Raw genomic sequence first — 24,497 nt, forward strand, 5'->3', positions numbered from 1 at the left:
TGAGGATCGAACCCGGGCAGCACGTGCATGCTAGGCGAGCATGCTACCGCTTGAGCCACATCCCCAGCCCCCACTCTGACTTTTTATTCACTTTTCTTTCCAGTTGCCTTCGTCCCTATAAACCACTAAAAAAGCATTGGTCTGGGGACTGGAGTTGTAGCTCAGTGGTAGAGCAGAACTTGCCTCGCATGTTTGACACATTGGGTTCCATCCTCAGCACCACATAAAAATAACAAATTAATTAAAGTATTCTGTCCATTTACAACTAAAAACACTTTTTTAAAGTATTGTTTCTTAGAAATAAGGATAAATCAATGTAAGGCTGTGCCACCTCCATCCTACCCTTTCACCTTTACCCACACAAAATAGACACAATGCTTTCTGCAGGGCCCTGCTATAAGCTTGTATCCTTCTGCAGAGCCTCTATCTTCTCATCACCCTGGGGTTCATAAATTATGATGACCTTATAAATTCTATATGATTCGAAGAAAAACCAAGTAAAGAAGAAAGGCGTGGTCTAATAGTTTACAGAGTCCACGGAAGAGCGGCTCCTTTAGTGGGTGGATTTTACATTGAAATTAGAAAATTATGAGGCCAATAATGAAAGCCTCCAAAGAGATTTTTACTAATAAGGCAGGCCAGGCCTCAGCAATCTGCCCATGTAGGTTTTTACTTCTCTACCAACTGCTCCCTAGCCCACCCAGAATTTCTGAAACAAGCTGCATTAAACCCTACTAAGACAGGATCAGTTTTTTCCAGGTTAATTTACTAGGCCTAAGTTTCATTCTGTCTCCCGGGGTTCTTTCTGAATTGCATTCTCATGAAACTTTGCCCATGGAATATCCCCAGTGTAACCACATCTCTTCTATCCCCTTCTAACCTCAGTGTCAACACCAATTCCATTTCCAAAGACTAAGGAGAAATACAGGGAGACCAGACCACAAAACTTGTGGCCACTGGGATGAGTTGGAACCCACAATGTTGCCTTGGCTGAAAGCAAAAGGATAAGATGGGGAAGGCAGCGCTGGGATTCCCTGGGTCTTTGAAATATCTCACTGCAACGTGCCTTACCTCTGCCTCCCAAGGACAGGGAAGACGCTCTGCTCTGGCTCCCCTTAGTGAGACTGATTGAGGGCAGAGTCACTTGAACTGTAAGTATAAGGAAACAATTTTCTTCTCTTCTGCTGCAAGACTCTATTTCCTTCTCTGTTTAAGTTTCAAATGACATGGGCTGCGAGGGACCCTCTCTCCAAAACAAAGGTTACCCTTTACTTGGGTTTCTTTCTTTTTTTTTTTTAAATCTGCTCTCCTGGTCTGCTCACTGCTGCTTTTCAACTTATGAAACCTTTCTTCTTTTCACAGTGGGTCTGTAAGAATCTTCCTGCCTATGAAATGGAATGAAATTTGAAATGATATTTGTAGGCATGCTGGTTGTTTTCTTATTCTTGTGTTTGAAATTTCAAACAAGTAACAGCAAACCTCTGCTGCAAGATGAAAAACAAAGTTCCTTGCCTCCACTCCTTGGTGGAAAGTATACCAAGTTCAGCTGGCAATTTTAATTTGCTTCCAGAATGAGTAAAGAACTTCTTAGTCATCAGTCATTTCTTGGAAACTTAAACAGATCTATTTGATTCACTTTTGAAGGTCAAAGTAGTTAAGAGGGGGTTAGCATAAAGAAAGCAACTGATCTTCTGCTAACCAGTGCTTCTAATTTCTTTTTACCCTGCTTTTTCCATTTCCTCACAGTAAAAAAGTAAATTTTTTTTTAAAAAAAATAAGTTATTTTAAGAAAGAAGTAGTCCTAAATAGCAATCCTGACCCAGAGTCACACTCTAATGTTTCTTTAGATGTTTTCAGAAAGTGTTTGTAGAGTCCGATTTGTAATGGCTCTTACAAAACAGAATTTAGCTTTGGGGGATCCATCTGCAGGTGCAGCACTGGTTCGTTTCATATTCATTGGAACCCAAATTCCATTTATTACAGACTTTCCTTTTCCGTTCTAAGTGTTCAATTTGAATTGAGTAGATCCTCGTTTTGACAAATATTAATGCCCATTAGGGGAAAGCTTGAGCTAATGTCCTCAATTGTGGGTAAGTTTGCTCTGCTTCAGCAACATTAGACATTAGTTCTGCTGTTTCCTTTGGATAGGCTCTAGGAGATGAAATGGATGGCATGTTGGAGCCACTTTTGGTTTTCTTTGGTTATTTGGGGGGCTTAATAAGATCAAGAGATCTTGAGCCCCTCCAAAAAGCACTTTCACAGGTGTGTGTCTTGAAGACTTTTCTGCTTTCTCCAAACAGAACCTATTCAAACATATCCTGAAGGTTTGCTCAGCTGAATTTCCTCGGTTCTGACTTGATCCTTTCCAGCAGAAAATTTCACCTGACATCAAAAGTGTCTTTCTTCCTTCTATTGTAAAGTTTTTGAAAGCTATAGCAGACCAGTGGCTTACCTTCAGCCATGCTTAATGGATGCCAAATGAATTCAAATAAAAAGAACTCAGAAAATCAAAAGACAGTATGATTACTGGGGCAAAGAAGAGGTAGAGAAGTGGTTTCTAAAGAGCAAAAATAAAATCAATATAGCACCCCAAAGGTCTTTGTGGAGTAATGATAGATAAAGCAGGCTGACGTGAACGATGACAAGGAGATTTAAAGCAATTGCTTTAGCAGCTCTTACCAGCACTGTATTCCCTGTATAGTAACAGTGGGTATCTGGGAAGCCTGGACTCCTGTTCCAGTGGAATAGGGAGACAGATTCCATATTGACAAACAGCAGCCTGGATGACTCTTGTGTTGTTTTAGTTCTGCTTCTGACTGACGAGTGATAAGTTGGGGTCCCTACAGCCCCCTTTAGCAATTAATTTGCTAGAGAAATTCACAAAACTTGGGGAAACACTTGTGTTTACCAAGTTATTAGAAATGATATCACAAAGGATAATGATGAACGACAGTGAACAAGGACACAGGGCAAGGTTTGGGCAAGGAGGCACACAGCTTCCATGAGCGCCTCTGGTGCACCATCCTCCAAGAACCTCCATGTGATCAGCTGTCCCAACATTCTCTGAACTTTGCCTTTTGGGGTTTTATGAAGGCTTCATTACAAAGCCATGATTGATTAGATCATTGACCAGCATAACCATCAGTCATTTTACTCTCCCTGGAGGCTGGGGGTGGAGCTCAGAATTCTAACCCTTTAATTTTTCCTTAGTCCTTCCCCTAACCAGTCCCCATCCTGAAGCTACATTGGGGCTGCCAAGCATCAGTCAACTCATTCACATACAGAGAGATATTTACCACTTTGCAGATTCCAGAACTTTAAGATTTCTATGCTAGAAAATAGGAAGACCAAATATATGTTTTATAACATCATACTATCCATTAGAATATTATTCAATTCAGCATCTGTTAGGCAAATCAGTCTGTGTGAGTAGATGCAGACCAAGAGATCAAATATGAAGCCGGTTGTGGTGGCACATGCCTATAAGCCCAGCAATTCAGGAGGCTGAGGCAGGAGGATCTCAAGTTCCAGGTCAGGCTCAGCAAATTAGGGAGGCCCTAAGCAAATTAGTGAGACCTCATCTCAAAATAAAAAATAAATTAATTAAAAGGGCTGCGGATGTGGCTCAGTAGTAAAGTGCCCCTGGGTTCAATTCCCAGTATCACCACTCAAATAAATAAATAAAGAGATCAAATAATTTTGGTATCGTTAAAGAAAAAATCATTCTGATGCTTATTTAAATGGTAAAACCAACCTTTTACAATAGTGCTACTGCAATCGAGGAGAGAAATTTTGCTGACAAAGACAACTGGGAATTTCTATCCAAAGAGCACAGTGAGGGAGACAATAAATGAAAAATTGCTGAGACATCAAGGATAGGGGGATTCGTGCTAAACCCATCTCACTGAAGTGAGGTCAAAGGCATATACATCAAAGGAGGGGATGAGGAACTTGATTGTATGTCGAGAATGGGGGTTTTTGCTAAACTGACTTAGCAGGATTCTTGCTAAATCTGGGCTAAATAGGCCAAAGATAGGACTGGAGATCTGCATCAAGGCCTAGTTAAGAAAAGGGTTCAGAAGAACCTAACTACAGTTTGGTCAAGGAGAGTCTTTTTCGGTATCCACAGCTTTCTCCTCTTCCCCCCATTTTGTCCCATCTTGCTGCCCCTACCCTACCAACCACAAAAGAGAGGTCTGCACTTCCTTCAAGCAGCCCCTTCCCTTATACATCCCAGACTCTCCACTTACTGAAAAATGAGAAGGCCAGACCCTCGCAACTCCAGATTCAGCATCTCATCTAGCAGATGTGTCTCTGATTCCCAGTTCACTCCCTGATGAGTCAGGGCTTCTCTGCTTTGGGAAACTTGCTCCCCAGATGTGGAAGGCCATCCCTGACAGCCCCACTGGCAGTATTTGCAGTCCCCACCCCGGGGGAAACTTGTCAATAAAGGAGGAAGAGCTAGTCTTTAAGCAAACACATTCCCTTCCCTTTTCTGGAACATCTTTAGTCACCTGACAGTTGACAACTTTCACTGTGTGTACAGAACTGAAGGAACTCTAAAGCACTTCAACACACACACACACACACACACACACACAGTCACCTAAAATTTCTTTCATAGCAAGTTGGACTGAGCCAGGACAGCCAACGAGAGAACTTGTTTTTCTTTTCTTTTACTTCAGGAAAAGTATCAACTTTCTTGTGTGACTCTGAAGTTGTGCAAACCTGGGATTGACGCCTCTGTTTGACACTCACTAGCTCTGGGACCTTGAACAGTGGGTTTAAGTTTCCTCAGCTGTGATAAGTATCTTGTTAAGAGGATTAGACGTCCATACTATGTCTAGAGCAGAGCCTGCCATATAGCAGTTATTTCAATAAGTGGAAGCTTTTACGATTTTTGTCACTAGATATTTGAGTTGTCTTTCAATAGAAAAAATAATACAGGGGCGGGGATTGTGGATCCGTGGCAGAGCACTTGCCTAGCATGTGTGAGGCACTGGATTAGATTCTCAGCACCACATAAAAATAAATAAAGGTCCATCAACAACTAATAAATTTAAAAAAAAAAAGAAAAAGAAAAAGGAATACAGTGGAAAAGATTGTAGTCTGGACTTTCAATGCTATACCACCATTCTCTGAACTTTACCCTTTTGGGATTTTATGGAGGCGGGATTACAAAGGCATGGTTGATTAAATCATTGACCAACTTAACTGCCAGTCACTTTCCCCTCCCTGGAGGCTGGGGGTGGGTGGAGCTGAAAGAAACTTATTCCCCTACCTATTCTGGGCCTCAGTTTCCACATCTGTAGAACAAGAGTAGATTGACCAAACCAGTATTTCTTACACAACATAATACCAGGAGTTATTAAAAATATGTCTCCCGGGTTGGGATGCAGCTCAAGGGTGAAGCATGCATGCATGAGGCCCTAGGTTTTATCCCCAGCACTGAAAAAAAAAAAGTTTCCCAGGCTCCATCACTGGAGATTCAGATTCAGAGAGCTAGGGCAGACTTTGGGGGCTATGTTTTGTAAAACCCCCACAAAAAAAAGAAAGAAAGAAAGATCTGTGCATTTTACTGTATATGTCTCAACAAATTGCTGTTAGCGTGGAGAGTAAAAAGCTTCCCTGGCAACTCTTAAAGCACAGTCAAGTGTCAGTATCCTGGACAGGAGGATCCCTAGATTCTCCTCCAGTTCCAACATTTTGTTTTTTGTAGCCCCTGCACAGCCCCCTTGCCACTTTTATCCACAAGTGTGATCTTTTACCTTTCTTGGTCATAGTCGTGAACAAAGATATTAAGGAGAGGATGGGGCGGTGGCTCAGTGGTAGAGCACTTGTCTAGCATGTGTGAGGCTCTGGGTTTGATCCTCAGTACCATATATAAATAAATAGATAGATATCCATTGACAACTAAAATATATGTATATTTTAAAAAAGATATTAAGGAGAGTTAGAATCCTAAACCTATCACAGCACTTAGATAAGGAACACTGATACAGGACTTTCAGGCCTCAGCAGGACAGCACAGAGGCTAAGGACAATACATTTGCCATCTGGTAACCTGTCTCGTTGGTCAAAGGGATCAGCAAATTAGGATTGTCTGTTGTTGGTTCTTTAGTGTCTGCTTTATGCTGGGCATTGCTGGTGTTGACAGCAGCAAAATGAATGTGAGAGCAAGACACCTGTCTTTGTGGAATTTAGACTCTACAAGGGAGAGAAAACCAACAGGAAGATAGAGATAATTATGAAGTATGGTAGGTGCTGTGAAAGAAACAGGATGGATAGGATAGAGCAGGAAGGACACTGAGAGGGATCAAAGAAAGAGGTGATATTTGTGCCAAAGTCTGACAAAGATCCATTCAAGTGAAAAGCTGAGAAAGTCACAGCCAGAGAAAGAATATTTAGGGCCAAGGGAATGACAAGTGTAAAGGCCTCAAAGTGGGGAAGATTCTACAAACAGGAGCACAATATGTCTAGAATGTAGTGCTTTAGAAAGAGCCTATCAGGTGAAGTCAGAGAAGATAGCAAGACCCTGTATAGGAAATTTTAATTTTATTTCAAGAACAATAGGTAGTTTTAAGGGTTTTAAGCAGGAAGTAATGTGATTTGGATTGTTTCAGGAGAAACAAAAAGCAAAACCAAACTCCATGGGGAGTGGATGGAACAGGATAGAATGGAGACAAGGATGTGAATTAAGTGACCCATTTGTGGGGCTGGGGATGTGGCTCAAGCGGTAGCGCGCTCGCCTGTCATGCGTGCGGCCCGGGTTCGATCCTCAGCACCACATACAAACAAAGATGTTGTGTCCACCGAGAACTAAAAAAATAAATAAATATTTAAAAAAAAAAAAAAAAGTGACCCATTTGTCCAGGAAACAGGGTTTGTCAGATGGGCCTATGGTAACTGTAAGTTTTTGTTTAGTGGCTCAGCAGGGACTTTGAACCTCTGGGACTGGGCTAACCAAAGACAGAGAGGGAGAACTAACAACCTCAGATGTTGATGAATTCATCATGCTCAGTTGGCCTTGTCTTTCTAATGTTTCCCCACCAGTCATGGCTGAGGATGATCAAAAGATCCTTCAGAATGGCTCGGTTCCTGAAGTGCCTTTCTCACTCACTAGGAGGCAGTCTTGAGAAGTGAGCCTAATTTATGACTGGGGTGTCTCCAGGCCCCTTTCATCAGTTCCTTCTTTCCTTTTGTGTCCTCTCCCCAGCCTCAGAATCTGCCCTTCTGACACCATGCCCCGAAGCTCTCTGGGCCATTCTTTCTTTCCTTCTTCCCTCTTTTCTTCTTTAGAACTCTATGCTTAGAAAGGAAAATAGAAAACCAATTGCTACCAAATTAACCATGTATGGGATCATTTGCACTATTACAATAGTAGCCCATGGGACATGTTGTGGAACATGGCTTATTAAAGGGAAGATAGTTTGAAATAGAATATGTCTTTTTTTTAATCTTTATTTATTATTTTTTTAGTCATACATGACAGTAGAATGCATTTTGATATATAATACATACATGGAATGTACGTACATCAATCATATTGTCTATTCTATTCTGCTGCCCTTCCTATCTTCCCTACTCCTCCCCTCCTCTCCCATCCTTTCTCTCTATCCAATCTAATGTGACACACTTTTTTTTTCTTTTTCTCATCACAACATCATATATGTATTCTGTATAACAATGAGGTTCTCCTCCCATCTTCTGTGCAACTCCCCTTCTCCCTCTTTTTCCCTACCACCTCTCTTCCCTATTTAGTGGTAGTCTTCTTCTCATGCTCTTCCTCCCTATCCCATTTTGAGTCACCACCCTTATATCAGAGAAGACATTCAGCATTTGTTTTTTAGGGATTGGCTAACTTCACTAAGCATAATCTGCTCTAATGCCATCCATTTGCCTGCAAATGCCATGATTTTATTATTTTTTAGTGCTGAGTAATATTCCATTGTGTATAAATGCCACATTTTTTTAATCCATTCATCCATTGAAGGGCATCTAGGTTGGTTCCACAGTCTAGCTATTGTGAATTGTGCTGCTATAAACATTGATGTGGCTGTGTCCCTGTAGTATGCTCTTCTTAGGTCTTTTGGGTATAGTCCGAGAAGGGGAATAGCTGGGTCAAATGGTGGTTCCATTCCCAGCTTTCCAAGGAATCTCCATATTGCTTTCCAAATTGGCTGCACCAATTTGCAGTCCCACCAGCAATGTATGAGTGTACCTTTTCCCCCCTGCATCCTTGCCAGCACTTGTTGTTTGACTTCATAATGGCTGCCATTCTTATTGGAGTGAGATGGTATCTTAGAGTAGTTTTAATTTGCATTTTTCTGATTGCTAGAGATGGTGACCATTTTTTCATGCATTTGTTGATTGATTGTATATCCTCCTCTGAGAAGTTTCTGTTCAAGTCCTTGGCCCATTTGTTGATTGGGTTATTTGCTTTTTTGTTGTTTAACTTTTTGAGTTCTTTGTGTACTCTAGAGATTAGAGCTCTATCTGATGTTTGAGGGGTAAAAATTTGTTCCCAGGATGTAGGCTCCCTATTCACTTAGCATATTATTTCTCTTGCTGAGAAAAAAGCTTTTTAGTTTGAATTAATCCCATTTGTTGATTCTTGGTTTTAACTATTGTGCTATGGGTGTCCTATTAAGAAATTTGGGGCCTGCCCCCACGTGATGAAGATTAGGACCAACTTTATCTTCTATTAGACACAGAGTCTCTGGTCTGATTCCTAGCTCCTTGATCCATTTTGAGTTGACTTTTGTGCATGGTGAGAGAAAGGGATTCAATTTCATTTTGTTGCATATGGATTTCCAGTTCTCCCAGCACCATTTGTTGAAGATGCTATCCTTTCTCCATTGCATTTTCTCCATTAGCGCCTTTGTCTAATATAAGGTAGTTGTAATTTTGTGGATTTGTCTCTGTGACCTCTATTTTGTACCATTGGTCTACCAGCCTGTTTTGGTGCCAGTACCATGCTGTTTTTGTTACTATTGCTCTATGGTATAGTTTAAAATCTGAAATCACGATACCACCAATTTCACTCTTCCTGCTTAGAATTACTTTAGCTATTCTGGGTCTCTTGTTTTTCCAGATGAATTTCATGATTGCTTTTTCTATTTCTGCAAGGAATGTCATTGGGATTTTGATGGGAATTGCATTGAATTGAAACAGAATATGTCTTTAATCCTATTTTGTAAGTAGTTCCTACTTTGCCTTCTCATAGAACTCAGACCATCAGAGACAGGTTGTCTGAAGGAAGACATTAACTAGAGGCATTAATGATCTTGAACTTCTGTTACTGAATCACAAGGTAGAAGGACTTGGAACAACAGAGAATTGACTTTCCATAGGAACCTCAATAAATGAAAATCCAGGGCATTTATTCCTGTCCTTTGTAGCACCGGGGTGGACTCCCTCTTGTTTGGCAATAGACAAGAGTCCAGAGGTAGGTTGAAGGACAGTAGACCAGGAGAAGGCAAAACTTAATCAGGATCTTAAAGGAAGGCAAGATTTGGAGAGGGAGATGGAGAATGGGCATGATATTCTCAACAAGGTAAAAAAGATCCTCATTTGTAAATTGGAAGCTACAAGTCCAGGCCTTTTTCTCTTACTGATTCTCCTCCCTCCATTGCAGAGAGCCTTGCTGGGGCGTCAGGCATGTCTATCAACAGCTGAATCTAACTAATACTGATCGAATTTTGTTTTCCATCCCTCATTTCTTTCCCCACCTGGGCAAGTTGGAGCCTATTTTGGAGTGAACACCACTGATTCACAAACCCTCATCTTGCAGCACCACATATAAATAAATACTTTACTCTGGCAAAAAGAAAAAAAAAGAAAGTCATCTTGTTCAAAAAGAATCAGAACTTCCATGGTGGCTTGGCTATAAATAATTGCCTTATTCTTGGAAAATAGAAAGACCTCAGAGCCCTGAAACCCTAATCAACATTTCAAAGGGCCTTAATCTGCCAGAAACAAAGACCAAACCAGAGTACAATTTACCTGTGACAGGAATTACATCCTAGTCCTTTTTTTTTTTTAAAGTTTTGAGACAAGGTCTCACTAAATTGCCCTCAAATTGGTTTCAACTTCCTGAGTCCCTGGGATTATAGGTGTGTGCCACCAGGCCCAGCTAAGAATATTTTTTATTTGCTCTAATTAGTTATCCATGACAGTAGAATGCATTTTGAAATATTGTACACAAATAGAGCACAACTTCTCCATCCTCTGGCTGTACATGGTGCAGAGTCACTCCACTAGTGTAATCATACGTGTCTATAGGATAATAATGTCTATATCATTCTACCGTCCTTCCAATCCCCAAAGTCTCCCCTTTCCCTCTTCTCTACACAAAACAAAATTCCTTCATTCTTCCCTCCCTCCTCCTCTGCCCTACTATGGATCAGCTTTCGCTATCAGAGAAAACATTTGGCTTTTGGTTTTGGGGGATTGGCTTATTTCACTTAGCATATTCTCTAATTCCATCCATTTACCTGCAAATGCCATAATTTCATTCTTCTTTAAGGCTGAGTAATATTCCATTGTGTATATGTACCACATTTTCTTTATCTATTCATCTTTTTGAAGGGCATCTAGATTGGTTCCATAGTTTAACTATTGTGAATTGAGCTGCTATAAACATTGATGTGGCTTGAGAATATTTTTAAGTGTAGAAAATTTCATGTAATCTCTACAAGAATTGTAACTTGCTAGAAGCTGCACAGTAAGTTAGCAGCAGGGCTGAATCTAGAACCCAAGTTTCCAGATGCTGGTCCATTTTGTCCCCTGTTCCACTGAGATGTCTGATGCCTGGACCCCTGGTTAGATAGGTACAGGTGATAGCTACAAGTACTCTCATTATTAAATAACTTACTGCTGAAACTTTGCTGAGTATAACTTAACATTTCCCTGCATGCACTAACCTCTTCATAGCCACCACAACACATTCAGTGTTAACTTTCTCAATATTGTAACCACGGTGGGCTCCACGAGTGTGCAACTTATGTAGTCACACGCGGTCCCCATGTTTAAAGGGCCTCAAGCTTGGCTTAATGCTCTCCTGTCACCACATTGAAATTCTTAATTTTTTAGCAAGGGATCCTGTATTTTTCATTTTTCACAGGGACCAGCAAATTAGGTAGCCTGCCTATAGCTTACACCCTGAGAGAGAGAAATAAGGAGGTTTCTTCCATTCCTTTTCCCTAATCCAGAGGTCAAGTCATATGTAAATTTTCTTGTGGAGGCCAACTTGTTTGTGTGTGTGTGTGTGTGTTTTTCTATTTTAATTTTTTTTTTAGTTGCAGATGGACACAATATGTTTATTTATTTTTATGTGGTGCTGAAGATCAAACCCAGTGCCTCACATGTATGAGGCAAGAGCTCTAATGCTGAGCTATAGCCCCAGCCCCCAGTTGGTTTTTTTGTTGTTTTTCATTTTGGTTTTGGTTGGTTTGGGGGGTACCAGGAATTAAATCTAAAGATGCTCAACACATCCCCAGCCTTTTTTATTTTTTAATTTGACAAGGTCTCACTAAGTTGTTTAGAGCCTCACTAAGTTTCTGAGGCTTGCTTTGAACTTGCAATCCTCCTGCCTCAGCCTCCCCAATCACTGGGATTGCAGGCATGCACCACCATGCCTGGCTGAAGCCAACTCAGTTAACATATTCACTGCAAGAATTATTTTCTTTAGATTGCCTTCATGATTTTAGCTTCCCTTTGTATGGTTCATTGTTAAAGGGATGAGACAAACTTGCTTTGAGATCAAATACTGGTTTCTTATTGGAAACTGGAATCTATGCTGCCACAGTTGTCAACTTGAATGCGGTAATGACAGCAGCATAATCCCCTCGGTAAGCCTCTAGGCTAACCGAGGGCAGATAAGTTTTTAAAAGCCATGAAGGAAGATGAGGCTGAAGAGCCTGGTGAGACCAGTCTGGGAAAAGTCTTGAGGGGCTGAAATGTTGGAGATGCCTCATCCCAGAGTGGGCAGCCACTGAGGCTCTTAGCAGAGTAGACAGCTCCTTGATGCACCCCATGGAGACCAGCTTGTGTTGTAGCAGAGATTGCAATCAATTGTCCAAGCCACAGCAGTGGGCTGAGGATGCCCAGCCCAGTGAGGGACCTGGCTGTAGGTTCTGAGAAGCGGAGGAGTGAGGAGGAGACAAGTTTCCCACTTTGAGAAATGAGTCCTTTTGAAGTCAGAGAACCTCATGACAACTAAGCCCCAAACACCGAAAAGGAGAAAAACTTGGGAAATGTAAGAACTGCACTACTCCAGACTGAGCAGCTTCATGAGGCTTGTTTTAAGGAAACAAAGACCATTTCCCACTTGAAGAGGAAAAAAGAAACATTTTAAGGGACTGGGGCTGGAGTTCAGTGGTAGAGCATGTGCCAGGCATGTGCAAAGCCCTGTGTTTGATCCCAAGCACTGCAAATAAATAAGATAAAAATAAAAACTATCAAAAATTAAGGATTACTATTCTCTGTCAAATTCATGTCTTATTCATTTTATGGAAAAGACTAAAATTGTGTAGCATTACATCCTGGTGCTACCTGAGTGGAACTTCTGAGTTTTATACTCAAGATTTTCATAAGTAAATTTTTTTTTCACTCTGAAGAAAAAGAGTCCCACAAATCCCTGAGCCTCATCACAAATCAAGTTTGACTCCCATTCAGCTTTTTTTAATCCTTTGAGGATAGTCAAGTTACATTCGGTATTTTATTTCTATCATCCTTTGTTTTTTATTACAAAATTGTGTCATGCTTATTTAAAAACACAAATACAAAGTACATAAAGTGAAAAGTGCTTATTTCTACTTCATTCCCTGACCTCAGTTCTGTTCTTAAGGGATAGTCACTATTCAATTATTAATGGATATCCTTCCAGACATTTCATTTTACATACACAAGCATAAACATATTTGAGAATGTTTTGATATTTGTTCACAAAATGAGATTACAATGTTTATATATTTCAATTTGCTTCAATGTTGTATTTGTTTAATATCTTCTAAACCAGCACCAGTCTAGAATGATGTGTTCCTTCCAACAAGACACTCCCCTCTGTAGAACTGAACTATTGCTTGCACAGAAGAAAACCAACAACATCCCCTGCCCTTGTGTGTCTGATCTTAGATGAACACACCCAACTCTGTGCCTTGGATCATAGGAATGTCACATACAAAGAGGTATTTCCTACTCGGGAGGTTGAGGCAAGAGAAATACAAGTTTGAAGGCTAGCCTCAGCAACGTAGAGAAACCCTGTCTCAAAAAATAAAAAGGGCTGGGAGTGTAGCTCAAGGGTAAAGCGCCCCTGGATTTGATCCCCAGTCCCTAGTAAGAAGAAGAAGTTATGGAGGAGGAGGAGGACTTCCAGTTTAGCTCTGAGTGACTAAACACTGTTCACTATCTACTAAAACTTGAGGAGGTAGAGACCCAAACAACTGGCCTCCACTTTCATTCCATGCTTCTTAAATTGGAGGGATAGTCTTTATAGTCCAAGATTAAAATCAAAACTGTATGAGTTTAAGAGAAAATATATACTTCAAGATATGACTTCTATAAATATATATATAGGTAACTATAATTATAAAATACAGCTAACTATATTATTATATTTACACCAGGTTTACCTGGTGTAAATATAATAATATAGTTAGCTGGTCCTGTTTTAATTCCCAGAATACCCTGTATAGGAGATAGTATGATGCCACTTTTCATGGATGAAGAAAGTGAGGTTCAGAATGGTTAAGTGACTGACTTGCCCTCGAAATAAGTGAGGACATGCCATCTCAGAATAGGCAAATTTAGTTGGGCATGGTGGTCCACACCTTGTAATCCTAGTGACTTGGGAGAGTAAGGTAGGAGGATTGAAAGTTCAGGGCCACCTCAACAACTCAGCAAGGCCCTAAGCAACTTAATAAGATCCTGTCTCAAAATAAAAAGGGCTTGGGATGTAGCTCAATTGTTAAGTGTCCCTGGATTCAACCCCCAGCACCAAAAACATGAGCCAGCCATGGGCTGTGTGTGGGAGCTATGCGCATTTGAGCATATGAGAAAACTGGACTGACATTGCTGTCTGATTGGGCTGTGCCATGTATGAGTGCCTTTTCGCTCACTCTGCTGTGATCCCACATAGCACCTGAGATGGGTATGGCTTTCCAAGATGTTGGTCAATCTGCTGGCCACAAGACATCACCAAGCAATCCCCTGAAACCCGACCCCTTGTTCTCTTATAATAGTACCCTTTTGTCTTACTTGGATGGAATATTTTATCAAACAGCTTTCCCCAATAAAAACCAGGGTTGGGGCGTGCTCTCTCTTGCCTGTCTCTCTTGCCTCCCTTTTGGGAGCTGAGGCCGAGGAGCCATCACTGCACTTCAAAAAAGTTATTTTGTGTGGTTTTTAGTCACCAGCCCAATTCACACAGAATGAACCTGATTTAGTCACATGTTGCAACACCCACAAAATAGACAAATGGTATATTGATTATTTCAAATTGAAATCACTAGAGGAAGTGTAACTTCAGGAAAGGGCTATTTGATCTGTTTTTTCTTACATGCAATAAGCCATAGAGATTCTTTGTGAAATGATGCCCTTCACATACCAAGGCCAGAAAATAGCCTTAATCACCAGAGACTGGTAATGGCGGGGTGGGGGGGAAATTAACCTGAATAAACAAACTATGAAGTAACCCTTGTCTTCCACTAGCTTTTTTACCCCACCCCATACATCCCCAAAATTTACCTCCGAGTCCATATAGCCATTTGTCCTGTCATTACTTCACAAATTTATTGTTCTTTGTTTAAGAAGTATAAAAGCATCGTGCTTTAGGCGTTTCTTTGGACTTCACTTTCTTGTGAAGATCCCCAAGTACATGTAAATTTAATAAAATCGTTATGCTTTTCTCTTGTTAATCAGTTTTGTATTAAATGGGTTCCTAGATCCAGCCAAAGAGCCCACATAATAACTAAGAGGGGGTCGAGGGGATCTCTCTCTCCCCTATACCCTCACATAGCTTGTAAGTAGTAAGTCACGTATATCTAACCACAGGGCCTGTATTCTTTCAGGGGCACAGTCCTCCTGTGTCTAACTGATGAGAATAATCCACATGAACAATTAAAGAACAATAAAGTACTAAACAATACAGTATTAAGATTGGAGGAGTTTAGAAAAGGGGAGCACTATTTGGAATGTCCTGGTGCTGAAAGAGAAAATACACTGAATATACTATTCCAACTGGGCCCTGGAGAAGGATGAGATATGACCTGGGCAGCTGAGAGAGTGAATGTTAATGAAGCCAGAGCAAAAGCACAGAGATGGGAGTGGTGTGAAACTTGTTCCACTGAGAATGAGCAATGAACTGAGGTGGACAGAAAATAGAAAATGAGGAATAATTTGAAGGGAACAAAAAGTTAAACTCGGTGACAGGATATATAAAGGTCGGGAAAATGTAAGTCAAAGATGGAGACCAAGATTCTTTCCTTGGGAAGAGATAGTCACTGAACAAAGATAGAACTTATAATGGAGTCAGATCATGCATATATTTAACATCTGCAAAGTCAACTATATGTACTTTGTGAATGAGTAAAGCCAGGAGAGGAGTAATTTAAATAATGCAGGTGATTCTGCTCAACATTTCATCTGGACAGTATCTGCTCTGGGGTGAGGAGAACTAGGAGCTGGGATCTGCTGTGCCGTCAATGAGTCTCAGTTCCTGTCACAGGGTGAAAGTCTTCTGCTATGTTCACATCATGATCCTAATATTCAAAGAAAAAAAATTTTTTCATGCAACAAAATTTTTAAAAGTAAACCAACTACTTATTCTGCTGCAAAATGAAAGGAATAGGAGGATAAAGAGGAGAGAAAGAAAAGGCCTCAGTTGTGGGGAGAAGAGCCATCATTTGCCGTGCTGGAGAAAATTTGTACTCTGTGCAGTTTTTTTCCCTGAAGTCTGACTTTAGTCCTAAACCATTTGGTAAGATGCAACTCCACTGCAATTTGCAAAGGAAAGTATCCTTTAGGATGCCTTGGGTTGAGAGTCAAAGAAAACTCAACTCACACTATCCTAAAACAGTAAAGGATAATAATTGCCTAATCTGTTAAATCCAGATAGAAGATGATCTTCGGGCAAGTTCTGATCCAGTGGTTGAATAGTTTACTGAGGTTCTTTTTCACTATCTGCCCAGTCCATCTTCCACGGAGAGCTTCATCCTAAAACTGGCTCTATTTATAAAGTGACTGCCAGCACTAACCAGAACTGCTGGCTGTATATTACATACCCAGTGAAAGAGGGTTTCCTCAGTCAGATAAAGGCCTGGGCTTCCTCTGATTAGACCATATCTAGTCAGATGCCATGTCTGAACTGGAGAGGATGGGACAGGATTATCCTACTCGTCATGGAGAAATCAAGGGCTTACCTGGAGATAGGGGTTAGGTCACTGTCAATTCAAAATGTGTATCTAAGACTTCCTCTTAGGGGAAAGATAATAGCTCATGCTAAGGAGACAACTTTTTTTTTTTTTTTTGGTATTGAGGATTAAACCCAGGGGTACTTAACCACTGAGTCACATCCCCATTCCTTTTTCATATTTTATTTAGAGACAGAGTCTTGCTGAGTTGCTAAGTGCCTTACTAAGTTGCTAAGCCTGGCTCTGAACTCACGATCCGCCTGTCTCAGCCTCCAGAGCCGCTGGGATTGCAGGCGTGCGCCACTGCGCCCGGCTGAAAAAATATTTTTGTGTTGGTAAGTAGGGAAGATGAGGAGCTTAGTTCAGTACACAAACATTTATTCAGCCAACATTTTGAGTTACTGCCCTGGGCTGGTCACTGTGTCAATTGGGGTCACAAAAATGAGTAGAACATGAACTCTTTTTTTTTTTTTTTATCAAGTAAAAGAGATGAACACTTTGTTCAAGGATAAAACAACCTTTAAGAAGCAGAAGATGGAGCAAATAACTACACTCCAGTCCCAAGACTTTTTTTATATAGGTTTATTAGATTTTATTATTGTTATTAGGGGCTAAAAACCTCAAAGATCAAACTGCCCAGAGCTGGAAAACACAGGGCCTCAGAAGATATTTTAGGACTTAGACCCTGAGGAAATGTGTTGTTCTCACACACAACAAAGGTATGGACTGCCTGAAAACACCTTTATTGCCTCTTTCTGTTTTACATATGAGATTCTCCATGCCAATGTTTTGTTTTGTTTAAGTTGATAGGTTGGTTTTTTGGTTTATTTGTTTGGTACCAGGAATTGAATGCAGGGACACTCACAATCACTGAATCACATCGTCAGCCATTTTTATACTTTATTTTTACTTATTTTGAGACAGGGTCTTGCTAAGTTGTTTAAGGCTTTGCTAAGTTTCTAAGGGTGATTTTGAACTTGTGATCCTCCTGCCTCAGCCTCCTGAGATTTATCTGCCTCCTTCAAAATTCAGCTAGCAAATAAATAAATCCAGTTATCTTATGTAGATGGGCTCATTCTTCTGATACGAACTGGGATTGCAGGTTTGCACCATGGCACCCACCTTTATATTTTCTTTGAGACGGGATCTCAATAAATTGTTTAGGACCTAAGTGAAGTTTTTTGAAAAAAGAGTTCCTCCGATAAATGAATACAAACCACTGATCTAGCCCAATGTGTTCATTTCACCAAGAGAATTGGAGCTCATAAAACAGAACCAGTTTGCCCAAGTCATGCATCTTATTAACAACTAAGCAAAGATAAGAACTCAGTGGTCCTGACTCTCGGGCTAATGCCCATTCCATCAACTTACTAGGCTTCAAGAAAGATATTTTAGGACTTAGACCCTGAGGAAAATTTGCTAGTGACAAATAGATTATGATAATCAGTGCCCAATGATGAGAGAATCTGAAGAAATCAGAACTGAAATTAGGGCTGAGAAGGGTAAAGGATGAACTTCAAAAAGTCAGGACTGTCCCCTCCAACTTCAAAAAACTTGGAATGAGGGTGCAGGTGGCTGGTTGGGTTTTCTCCTGCAAGGTAACAGACATACAGAAAATTTGACTCCAACCAAGCTGAGGGCCAGGAGAAGTAGGCTAGAACCTAGCCTGGCTGCTTTACCCAGGAGTGGGTAGGACCAGCATGAACGAAGTGTTTTGTTCTCTTCTCTCCCACAGTAGCTTATGGCTAGGATGGAGGGAACCTTGGAAAAGCAGTTCCAATCGTTTTATAGACACGAATGAAAATAGAGAAGTAGAGAAGGGTGTTGGCAGGGGTCGGGGTAGGGGGTTCCATACTTGGAGGAAGCAAAGATGCTGCTGAAGCTCTTTGAAGATGTTTGAGCAAAACCCAGCATTAAGTGAAGAAAACCACTCTGAGATTTATCTGCCTCCTTCAAAATTCAGCTAGCAAATAAATAAATCCAGTTACCTTATGTAGATGGGCTCATTCTTCTGACACAAACTGTACCTGCATTCATTTCCTCTGCATGTGGGAATCTAATACACTTACTTGTCTGAAGGAGCCATTTATTCCTGCATTGTGAACTATCTTATTAGACTTATTCTCTGCACCTTAGTAAAACCTCGGCCACAGTGAGGCACTACTGCAGGACTTTCAACAACTCTGCCCAGGCCTAGGGACTCTTGGGACTATTGACTTTAAAAAAATAATAATAAAACAGAAACAGTACTCCGCCCTCTGGATAGCAGAAACCAACACAATGCATTCCTTTTCTCTTTGCTTCGATCTCCCTCCCTTCCTTCCTTCGTCTTTCTCTTCCTCTCCCCATCCCCTGTTCTCTCTTCTTCCTACATCAATTCCCGTTCCCTGTCCTAAGCCTTTACTAGTCCTCTGCTCTACTGGAACACTTGTGGAACAGGCAGAACAACGCCAGCCCAAAGGAACACAAAGAAAGCAGGCAAGCACATCCTCTTGCCACTACCCCTGACCCACCTGCTGCCAAGCACTTTCGCTGTCCCACTCAGGCCTCTTGGGATGGATATCACCCGCCTACTTCTGGCCACCCTACTGGTCTTCCTATGCATCCTCGCTGCTTACAGTCATCTGGCACCTGAGGAGGAGCCCAGAGATGACGGGAGCCTAAGGAGCAACTCCTCCATGAAAGTACTGGATATCCCTTCTGTCTCTATTGTGGGTAAGTAGCCAGGCGTCCAGCCTCTGGTATCTGGCCAATAAAAGGGGGCTTCAGGATGTCAAGCCTAGTCCCCAAGTTGTTACCAAAATTCACTACCATAGTCATGGGTCCTTCTTGTTCATCCTGTAAAACAGTCCTAGGGGAACAAAGTATCCTTTAATTCCTTGGGTTTGGGAAAGCCCTGCATGCAACCAATCTAAAATGCAGCTTAGCATGTTAGAAACTCTGAGAAACCCTGAAGTCAAGATGCTTGGTGAACTTTGTTCTAACAGCATTTCTGAAAGTTAATGAATCCCAGGACTCCTATCAATGGTAACAAATTTTAGGAAATGCTGGAGAATATAACCAAGTCTGGGATAAACTAGTCCTGCCATGGCAAGGTTTAGAATTGCTGCCCAGGGGAAAATATGAGGGGCATTAGAACCTGGCATTAGAGATCTGGTTTGACTTCATCTGATAATAGTAGACATGGGCTGGGGGAGCAGCTCAGTGGTAGAGTGTGCGCATAGCACGTGCAAGGCCCCAGGCTCCATCCTAACCAAAATAATAATTGACGTACTATGAGGTGGGGGCTGTTTTTATTTATATATCACAATTGAGGAAATTGAGGCTTAGAAAAATTAAATAACTAGCATAAGATCAGAAAGTTCTTAATTGGCAGAGCCAGAATTCAAACTCAAATGAAATGTTAAAGCTCAAAACTAATATCTCTTTATTGCCTTTGTCTCTCCCTAGGAAAAGAGGATATTCTAAACATATCAGGGGATTAAGGGCAGGGAAGGGAGGCAACACCAACATTGACTGATTATCTTTAATATGGCAAACTTCACTTTATAAACACACTCATTTATCCCTGCAAGATAGGTAAATAGAACCCTTTCGCAGATGAGAAAACTGAGTCTCAAGGAGGTTAATGAGGTAACCTCACCTGTTGCATGGCAGGTTCTAAGGCTGTTATATGACAGAATCAGAATTTAAATCAGATCTGCCTGGCTCCAAGCTCTGAGAAATAGAAAGTAGTAACACAGTTGTATCCAGGTATTGATATCCCATTATCCCATTTTCAGGAGATAACAATATCTTTCACCTGCCAGGTTAAAGACTAAAGAAGCACCTGGGGTAACTGAGTGGTGAGGGCTAAAAAGGTCAAAAGACCAGGCCTCTCATGGATATTACAGGCAGATCCCAGAGCCTCCTCAGATTTCCTGTTTGCCTTCCTCAGAGTTCACTGCCCTCAGTTCCTGGCTCCAGGTTAGCAGCCAGGCTAACAAGAACCTGCTGCTGAGTCCCATGATGTGATTCATCCAGCCAAGGCCAACCCCTCCCCCTCCCCCACCCTCTGAGGCCCTCAGCTCCTTCCATTTTACTGCTGTAAAAGGGTCCCCGGAAACATCTGGCTTTGTTCCTTCTGTCTCTCTTTGAAGCACTGAACAAGAAATCCAAAAAGATCAGCAGAACAGAAGCAGAAAAGAGGACAAGATCTTCCAAGGTAGGCCTGAGAGTTTTCATTGTGGGGGAGGGTGGATCAGACTTAAAAGGGAAGGACCCCTAAGCCGTGGTTAAAAATGAAATAAAACATTTTCAAGGCCTACATTAACCAAAGAACTCAAAGCTACCTAAAGGATTCCTGGCGTAGAGTCCTCAGGCCCCCCGCCCCCCACAGAAGCCCAGGGAGATGAAGTTCACTGAGCAAAATTGCTTACCTACTGAAAAGCATCTTCTGATGCTGATTTAGCCCCTTGTCTGAAAATTCACTATTGCTCAGTCTTTTCCAAGGGGTTATTTCAGAATCACTTCCACAACCTTTGCCATATCTGAGTTTTACCTACTTATTTCAAATCAAAACTTTTAAAAATACAGAAAGATAATAGAAAAACAGTATCACTATTAATAGAAAAATAAGTGAAAATAAAATATTGTTAGTGAAGTCTCACTGGATGGTACTGTCTACTAAATGCTCTAAATCTGAAGCCTGATCTCTGTGTTTAAAAAAGCAGATAGTGTTAAAGAAACATTAAGTACATATTAGCATCCAACTGAGCCTTTCAAGTTGAGATATTTAAAAGAATCCTTTCTCATTGTATGATTCAGGGTCATTTAATATTCATGTCTCACCTCAAATCACTGCACCATAATACAGGTCCCCACACTTTGGGAAACACTGGATGTACACATTATCCTGTTTTAATGTGCCTCCATTTATCAGATCAACTGAAACCACAGCAGAACCAGTGGGCTAGGTATAGAGAGGTAGAATCTGGCATACTGTGTGATCTTGAGAAAGTCTCTGCTTCTCTGGTCCTGTTTTGATGGCTCTAGAGGAATGAGCAGGTCAGATGACTGACAGATAATATATAATGGACTAATATATTTACATGCTAGGTACTAGGAATATACAGTGAACAAAAAAGAAATATCCCTGCTTTCACAAAGGTTACATTTTTGTGGGGAAACAAGTGAACAGCAAGTAAATAGAGGTAAAATAAATTCAGATGATAAAGGCTGTGAAGAAATTAAAGCACAATGATGAAAGAAAATGAAGGGAAGACTAGTCAAAAAAAGGCCTAAAGAAAGAGCACTGAAATAAAAACTCAATAACCTAGAGCAGCAATGTCTAATGAACAATGAGGGCCATATATAGAAGTATAAATTCTCTAATAGCCACATTAGAAAAAAATAAGAAACAGCTGCAATTAATTTAATAACAGCCCATCGTATTTAAAATATTAACATTTCAACATTCAATCAATTGTAAGTTACTGAAATATTCATTTTTTATGCTAAGTCTTTGAAATCTGGTGTACAGTATAGCTGATGCAGCACATCTCAAATTCAAAGCTAAATCTTCAACAAAGTAAAATGTGGTCCTGATAAAATAAACCTGTGTTTAATGGCTAAAAAAAAAAAAAAGAAAGAAAAATAATAAGTTTTTACAATGCTTCCGTTTTTAAATTAATTAAAATTAAATAGCCAGGGGTGGGGACACACTTCTGTAATACCAGTGATTCAAAAGGCTGAGGCAAGAGGATCGCAAATCAGAGGCCAGCTTTGGCAATTTAGCAAGATCCTCAGCACTTTTGCTAGGCCCTGTCTCAAAATAAAAAATAAAAAAAAGGACTGGGGATGTAGTGCAGTGGTAAAGTGCCTCTGGGTTCATTCCCCAGTGCCAAAAATAAAAAATAAAGACTGGGGGTGTGATTCAGTGGTAGAATGACCCTGGGTTTTATCCCCAGTACTTGAAAAAAAATTTTAATAGAAAATTAAGTTCCTCAGTTGCATTAGACACATTTCAGTACTGAGTGGCTGTGGCTACTTGTACTGGATAGCCAGCAAAGAATGACCCCCAGGCAAGAAAGTAGCAAGTTCAAAGATCCCACAGCAAAAATTCATTTGCTGTGTAGTCAGAGGTCTGAGGCCAAAGGGGAGTGTGCTGGGCGCACACCTGTAATCCCAGATACTAATGAAGATGAGGCAGGAGGAAGGCAAATTGAAGAGACTCCACCTCAAAATAAAAATAAAAAAGCAGGGGGTGTAGCTCAGAGGCAGAACGCTTGTCTAGCATAACTGAAGCCCTGAGTTCATTCGAAATGCAAGAAGAAACTACCAGAAGGCTTTAAGCTGGGGTGGGATGCGATCTTAGGTCTCCACAAGGTTCCTTCAGTTCCCTGAAGGATGAACCGTAAGGGGCCAAAACGACAGCGGGGAGAAGATAGTGGCCGGCCCTGGGTATCCGCGGTGAGAGAGAAGTGGGGGAACTCCGGATCTACTGTGAAGACACAACTGTGGATAGGGAAAGGGACTGTGGATAAACTAGTTTAAAACGATGGAGCTGAGTAGGGTCCTCTAAGGAGAGAAAAAGGCCAGGCCAAAGCCAGGTAAGTCTGGACAGGGATCCAGAGACAGAAGGGGTGACCTGATTGGGGGAACGGGCAGGGACCAGCTGCGGTGCTCTGTGAGCATGAGTAGAGCGGTCAGTGGCGGGGGTGTCTGGCCCCGAGGCTTCATAGCCCCGAATTTTCAGGCCGAGACGATAAGCACGGCAGGCATGGCCAGTTCCAGCAGCCCGGCATTTCCCCTACAGAAAAAGGCTCCGATGAAGAAGGTAGCGCGGCCCCGGCCCCCTCCGCCCACGCCCTGCGTGGCCGCCCGCGACAGCTGCAAGTCGCCGTCGCCACCCTGCTGCGACCCGTGCGCCTCCTGCGTGTGCCGCTTCTTCGGCAGCGTCTGCTCCTGTCGCGTACTCAACCGCAACTGCTGAGTGCGTCCACTCTCGGCTGCAGGAGGGGAAGGGCGGGGCTTCCGGGGCGCGGATTGGGTGGGGCTTCCGGGAGGGAGGGCTTCAAGGGCGGGGTACTCTAACAAAGTGTACCCTTCTGGGACTAGTGCGGGCGTAGCTATTGGGATTGGGCCAGGGTTTTCAGGAGGCGGGACTTCACGGAGTCAGATTTAAGCTAAAATCTGAATATAGCATTTGTCGGCTGCTCGAAGTTGTGTTGCTGTTTCTTTAAAGAACCAGAAAGCTCGCTATTCCTTGATCGATCCTCCCACGCTGCGAAGTCCCACGGAATGCGCAAGCGCTACTTTCCTGGGGTGGGAAAGCCCAGTTAGCTCGGCTCACTGCTGCACTCGGATACTCGCTTCTCCACCCAACCTCTGAGCACTGGGAACACCGAGGGAGTGCAGACCAGGCTAGCAGAGAGAGCTATCAAGAAGCCCCCTTTCAGTCTTTAACCTTTTCTAGTTCTAAGAAGCTCTCCTCAGTGCCTTCTTCCTCTCTTCTCAACCACCCCCTAAAGAATATAAGAAATGTTAGAACTCCATGCAGTCTCACTGGGCTGTTGGTTCAGCGGAATTTGCGGACAAAGATGGTCGGCTGACTGTGACTGGATGTTTGCTGAGGTTTCAACGCCAAAAGGCTCAGGGCTGAGGACCTTAGAGGCTTAGGAGGCTCCCAAAGGTGCCACTGGAGCCCACTCCTCTCTCTAGCTCTCTCTCTCTCCCACAAGGTATTGGGAGCTGGGAAGAGTTTTCTTCCACCCAAAGCTAAATGAATATTGATGTTGATCCCCAGGCATTTTTAACTCTGGAGGCCGAGAGGGTTTGGGCAGAAAGCAAGGATTTCGGGATCTCGCTGGCGCGCTGGTACACGCCTGTAATCCCTCGAAGGCTGAGGCAGGAGGACCGCAAATTCAAAGCCAGCTTCAGCAACTTAGTGAGGCCCTAAGCAATTCAGCGAGGCCATGTCTCAAAATAAAACATGAAAAGGGCTGGGGATGGGGCTCAGTGATTAAGCGCCCCTGGGTTCCAATCCCGGTACCCCCCAACCTCCCAAAAAAGGACCCCCTCTTCACTCCCCACCCTAGCTGTATC

The 24,497-nt window shown here is 42.0% G+C and overlaps 1 protein-coding gene across 2 annotated transcripts; it reads left to right on the forward strand.

Annotated features, from left to right (window-relative positions):
* The first annotated feature begins 1,034 nt into the window (after window positions 1–1,034).
* On the forward strand, window positions 1,035–23,404 carry Asip (agouti signaling protein). 2 transcript variants are annotated; one of them, XM_058575590.1, is made up of 4 exons: window positions 1,035–1,151; window positions 18,958–19,127; window positions 20,552–20,616; window positions 23,149–23,404. In XM_058575590.1, exons 2-4 carry the CDS (start codon window positions 18,968–18,970, stop codon window positions 23,383–23,385), a joined length of 462 nt encoding a protein of 153 aa, XP_058431573.1. In that variant the 5' UTR covers window positions 1,035–1,151; window positions 18,958–18,967; the 3' UTR covers window positions 23,386–23,404. The 2 variants fall into 2 exon arrangements, with proteins under 2 accessions (XP_058431573.1, XP_046289676.1); XM_046433720.2 differs by having other exon boundaries at window positions 23,209–23,404.
* Window positions 23,405–24,497: the final 1,093 nt, after the last annotated feature.

Source organism: Marmota monax, unplaced genomic scaffold (genome assembly GCF_021218885.2).
Source record: "Marmota monax isolate L192 unplaced genomic scaffold, Marmota_monax_Labrador192_F-V1.1 WCK01_AAM20220418_F8-fsc00014, whole genome shotgun sequence".
Lineage (NCBI taxonomy): Eukaryota > Metazoa > Chordata > Mammalia > Rodentia > Sciuridae > Marmota > Marmota monax.